The sequence below is a fragment of the Aotus nancymaae genome, unplaced genomic scaffold (assembly GCF_030222135.1).
Source record: "Aotus nancymaae isolate 86718 unplaced genomic scaffold, 86718_ANA_hifiasm-v0.15.2.pri h1tg000007l, whole genome shotgun sequence".
Classification (NCBI taxonomy): domain Eukaryota; kingdom Metazoa; phylum Chordata; class Mammalia; order Primates; family Aotidae; genus Aotus; species Aotus nancymaae.
In genome coordinates this window covers 18,616,191-18,621,452 of record NW_026988418.1, presented here as the reverse complement: position 1 = coordinate 18,621,452, position 5,262 = coordinate 18,616,191, and the positions used below count along the sequence as shown (strand labels likewise).

General features: G+C 48.2%; 1 protein-coding gene across 1 annotated transcript in view; it reads left to right on the top strand.

Annotated features, from left to right (window-relative positions):
• Positions 1–403: 403 nt before the first annotated feature.
• USP24 (ubiquitin specific peptidase 24) overlaps positions 404–5,262 on the top strand; it is a 162,684-nt gene continuing 157,825 nt past the window's right edge. Inside the window, exon 1 of the mRNA XM_012442560.3 lies at positions 404–978. Coding sequence (XP_012297983.3) covers positions 655–978 — 324 coding nt within the window. The 5' untranslated portion in view covers positions 404–654. The remainder of the gene's footprint in view (positions 979–5,262) is intronic.

The following is a 5,262-nucleotide window of genomic DNA, read 5'->3' as shown; positions in this document are numbered from 1 at the left end:
GGCGCCGGGGTGCGCGGGTCCGGGAGGGGAAGTCCAGCGGGGGCTCTGGGAGCTTGGACGGAGGGAAGCGGCGTCGCGGCTGCGGAGGCTCGGGCGGCCCGGGGATTTCGGCGACGTTCGGCGCTGCGAGCTGCGCGGCGTGGCGGCCCCTCCCGTCCCGGGGGAACCTGTGGCCCGCGAAATGGGCGGGCGGTGGCGACGACGGCAGAGTCTTCCTCGCCTCTGCCGGGCCGCGCGGCAGCCCTTTCACCTTAGGCACGCTCCGTGGCGCAGCCCCTCCCTCCGCTCCTTTATTTAAAACCAACAGAGTACGCCGCCGCCCCTAGCCTGGCAACTGTCTCCCGTGCCGCTTCCGGGAGCGGAGGCGCGGCCCCGCGGCCCGGGGAGGAGGAGGCGGAGGGGGAGGAGGCCAACATGGCGGCGCGCAGGGCTGGGCCGGGCCGCCGCCGCGCCTGAGCGCCCCACCGCCCTAGCTCGGCTCGCGGCACCCACGCCGGCACCCAGCCTGGCCCGGCGGCTGCGGAGCACGCGGGGCAGGAGCGCAGGGGCCCACCTGGACGCGGAGGCGGCGCGGAGGGTGCGCCGCGCAGCCCGCCAGGCCCGGGACTCGCAGCTTCGCCGTGCGCTGGCCAGGGCGGCCGGGAGGCCCAAGCCATGGAATCGGAGGAGGAGCAGCACATGACCACGCTGCTGTGCATGGGCTTCTCGGACCCCGCCACCATCCGCAAGGCCCTGCGCCTGGCCAAGAACGACATCAACGAGGCCGTGGCGCTGCTCACCAACGAGCGGCCGGGCCTCGACTACGGCGGCTACGAGCCCATGGACAGCGGCGGCGGCCCCAGCCCCGGGCCCGGAGGGGTCCCGCGGGGCGACGGCGGAGGTGACGGCGGCGGCGGCGGCCCCTCCCGCGGTGGGAGCACTAGCGGCGGGGGCGGCTTCGACCCCCCGCCCGCCTACCACGAGGTGGTGGACGCAGAGGTGAGAGGGGCTACCCCTGACCTCCGCGGGAGGCCACTGGGCCGGAGTTCCTGGGAGGGGACACACCCCGCTGGGCTTGCTGTGGGGAGAGGGCGTTGGACGGGGGCTTCAGTGAGGGTGGAGCGGAGAAAGAGAGAAGCCCCAGGATCCAGTTGGGAACAGAAGTAACTGGATTAGGGTTAAGTGGGGAGAGAGACCCTTAGGAGAGCGGTGTGAAAGGGAATTAGGGATGCGGAGTAGGGCTGTGGGTCGGGGTAATGAGGGGTCCTTTAGGCTTCCGGCTTTGCATGCCGACGATGGGGAGGAGGCTCTGGGACTATCACCCGAGTTGAGAAGGCAGACACAGGAGCGTGTGGTGGGAAGGACGCGTGCAGTAGGGGGTCGGAAATGGGGTACTAGTGCAGTAGGCTAGGTCGGAGATTTATTGGCACGAGGTTTCAGTGAAGGATTGGCGGAGGCACCAGGTTCAGAGTCAGAAAAAGCGGTGTGGACCGGCCAGAGTAGTGGTCTTTTATAGGATCACTGGAAAACCGCTGGGGTTGGGGTTTTAGCCAAGGGTCGGAAAGAGGGGGCATTTAGGTTTTAAAATGAAGAGGGAGCGGGCAGGGGCCAGGAATGAGGACATGAATGAAGTCTGGGTTGGGGGCACTGGACTTGATAAGATCAGGTGATAGAGCAGTGGGGATGGCCCTGAGAGGGCAGAGGTGGGAGGCCCGGGCAGGAGTGGGAGCTGAGGAGGGTCTAGGCAGGGATGGGAAATGGAATTGGAAGATAAAGCTGGGACCAGGTTTGGGTAAAGAGGAAGTGCTGGTCCTTGATAAGGTCAGAAATGAGAGAAAACTAGAATGGGGAAAGAGACAGTAGTCGTACTGAGGGTGCTATGCAGAGGGTCATGGAACAGGGTGGGACCCCAGTGGGAGTGGAGGAGGAGTCTTGAGGCTAATGGCTTTGATCAGAGACCTCAAGTCTAGGGGTTAAACTATGCCTGTTTAGTTCGGGATGTGAGCAAGGAACATGGGGGAAGAAAACAGACTTTTCCTACAATCAAGAAAAAAAGATCGACCAGAAGCAGCAGTGCTTTTGAATAATTACTTTGCAGGAAAATAGTAGCTCATGGCAGGAATTTTGGTCAGATTCATTGGCTAGTTCATTTCAGGGGCCAGTAGAGCAGCTTGGCCTGACCGCAGAAGAGCAGAGATCTCAAATGATTGGGATTGTGTTATTAGGTAGAGATATGAATTTGGTTAATTCTTAATGAAGCTAAGCCTTCTGAAATACTTTTTCCTGAGCAGTGTTATATCCTCTTAATTGTATGCTTCTGCAGCAGCTCCTCAGGCTGAAGTAGCTTGGGCAGGAAGGTGACACTTAAAAAAAAGAAAACAGATTTCTGCACAATATTTCTTTGGTTTCCACACTTTGACACAGTTGCTAGATTGCCCTCTGTAACCCACGAACTCAGCTGTGTCATTCATTGACTAGTGTATGGAAATAAAGATTGTCATTATTCCTAGTTTCGGAATTTTAAAAAATTCTCGTATAATTGAGTAACTGTACTTAAGTCACTTTAAGAAATGAGCTTCTCTTTGCCAGTTCCTATCACTCCTCCCTTGTTCCTTCCAGTTTTGACCCAGTTTTGAAATCAGGAAGAAAGCCATTGCTTTTTCAGAAGGTGTTTGTGTAACTCTGCAAAGCCCAGTGTATCCTCATTATGTGAGAAATTTTATTCTTTTTTTCTTTTGTCATACTTTTTAACTTCCTGTGATTGGAAAATCAATTTTAATTACAATGCTTGGTGCATTTATGTTAACATTAGCACCAACCTTAGCTTACTGACAGTACGTGTAAGTACAAAGAGTTGGGAGTGGCTTCTTATGTGAATGGCAAACTGAGGAGTTTGCTTTCTGGTAAAAATCCAGAAAATCTCCATCTTTTTGAAGCAGTGCATCAAGTCCTCATTTCCCCTAGACCTGTGGATTTGGCCTGGGGGAGAGAGGCTGCACCGTTTACTTTAGAGAGTTGAAAAGGAGCTGGTGACTGAGGCTGCTTTACCCATGAAGCATATTGACAGAGGTTGGCAGGCTGACACTTTCCTGACACACAGGAGCCTTTTGGGAACATTTAACCCAGAATGTACTTCTGTGGTTTAAAAATATTCATGCATGCCACTTCTTGGTCATCCTTGGTGTACACAGTGGGAAACTGAGGCTTTTGATCTTGGAAAATAAGGAAAGGTAATAAATATTATCAAGCATCTACAATGTGTCAGGCCCTGTCTTAGGTGCATTATACAGTTTATTTAACCCTTGGTGAGAGAATTAGCATAGCCTTTTTAGGGATACTATTATGTAGTGGGTGGCAGAGGCTGAATTTGAATTCAGATCTCTTTGACTTCAAAGCTAGTGTGCTTTTCACTTTGTTCAACTCATGGCTTTAGGATTAAATTTGTTTGGTAACAGTATGGATACTAAGGAAAAATAATGAAGGAATGACAAATTTTGAGACTACTGTGCAATGATGTCATGAGCGCCAAAGCATTAGGAATCTAATAATGGGTAGAATATAAGGTGAATCATAGATTTTTTTTTGAAGCAGACTTTAGAAATTAATAATTAGTTCAGCTCCCTTATATAGCAAATGCAGCCTTTCAGGCCCCAAAGGGGAAGTGGCTTGTCCCCACAGAGTCAGTTAATAGAAGAGCGGAGGCTGGTACTCAGGCCGGCCCTTTTGCTCTAAGTTCTGCACTCTTTTGGCCTCTCTTTCAAAGGAAAAGAAATGGGACAAAGTAATGGATTAAAGGGAAGGAAGAAAAGAGGAGTAAAAAAACTGGGTGAAGCTTGTCAGCTATTATTGTAGTTAACCCTTTTTATTTCTAAAAACTGAGTACTTTGTTTTAAATTATATTCATTTCTATTTGCTGCATAGGAAATTTCAGTTTCGTTGTCCTCTTTAAAAATGTGAAAAACAGAATAAAATCTGTTTAGGAATTGATTAGAAAAGAAAAATGATTTGAGTTTTTTAATATTTGTAGTTTGGGGATAGCAGTGGTTTTCTCTTAATTCCTTCGAGTCCCAGGGGCAAGGAAGAGAGTGGTGAACAGAACATGGAGTTTACATTCTAGTGAGCCTTGGTCCAAGCCTCTCATTTTACAAGAAATGACTGCCCAAGGTCATGTAGCTAGTTAGGTAAATCAGTTTGGGGCCCTGCTGTAATTAAGATTTGGTTTAAAAATTGATATTTGAACAGTAAAAGCTGTTGACTTCTGGTTTAGTAGAAGCAAGGAGAATCAGATAATAAAGACCTAGATACCTAGCAAAACCCAGAACTGCATAGAAAGCCACCTTGTTAATATCCTCCAATTAAGTAAGTAAAGACAGTGTTTTGCAGAAAAGATGTGTTTGGTTCTCACTAGTATTGTTGGATGTAAATGTTCTTGCTCTCTGGATCTGGAAGGGACTTTAAGAAGCTGTCCAGTTTTGGTTTTGAATAGCATTACTTCAAAATCATTCCACAGCACGTAAGAGTCTGTTCTATTATTAAAGAGAATGAGCTCTCACAGCTGCTCTAAATAACTTATTCTGATTTTTAACCACCCCCCTGTCAGAATTCTTCACTCTTTACTGCATGGCTAATGTAAACTCCTCTGGCCTGCTAGGTGCATACCAATTGGTTCTGTTCTCTACAGAACTGAAAGAGTTGGGCCTTTGTAATCCCTCCAGGGATCGGTAGAAATCTGAACCAGGTATCCTGTGCATCTTACAGAACTTAACAATTATGAACTGTACCTTATCCATAAGGAATACCTTCATACATGAATAGTATAATGAATACCTTATTCATTAAGTTTCTTTATTTTGTCTTTAGAAAATACTAAAATGAAAGTTTTTGGAAGGAAATTCCATATTAACTGAGGAAATACCTTTTAAATGTCTAGTGCTGTTAATTAATATCCCCAGAAGTGACATTTAATACTGTGATCTGATAAACATTGTGAACTCCTTGTTTTGTTCTTGTTTTAATGTGGACCTTCATAAATGGATTAAAGCTCATGCACTTCACTCACTAAGTGCTCTAAGTGCACTAAAGCTTCTGGAGGTATTATTTTGTCAGAAGTATTTGCAAGATTTCATTGCTTTTTTGTTTTTTAAGTTTAGAGCCCCAAAGTTGGTCCTGCTGTAGTGTGTCTAAGTCACATAAAAATTTAAAAAAACATATTATTTGTAGTTCCTTAACTCATTCCTGTTTCTTTTTTTCACATTTGGTAGAAAGTGGTAATTATAAATGGAT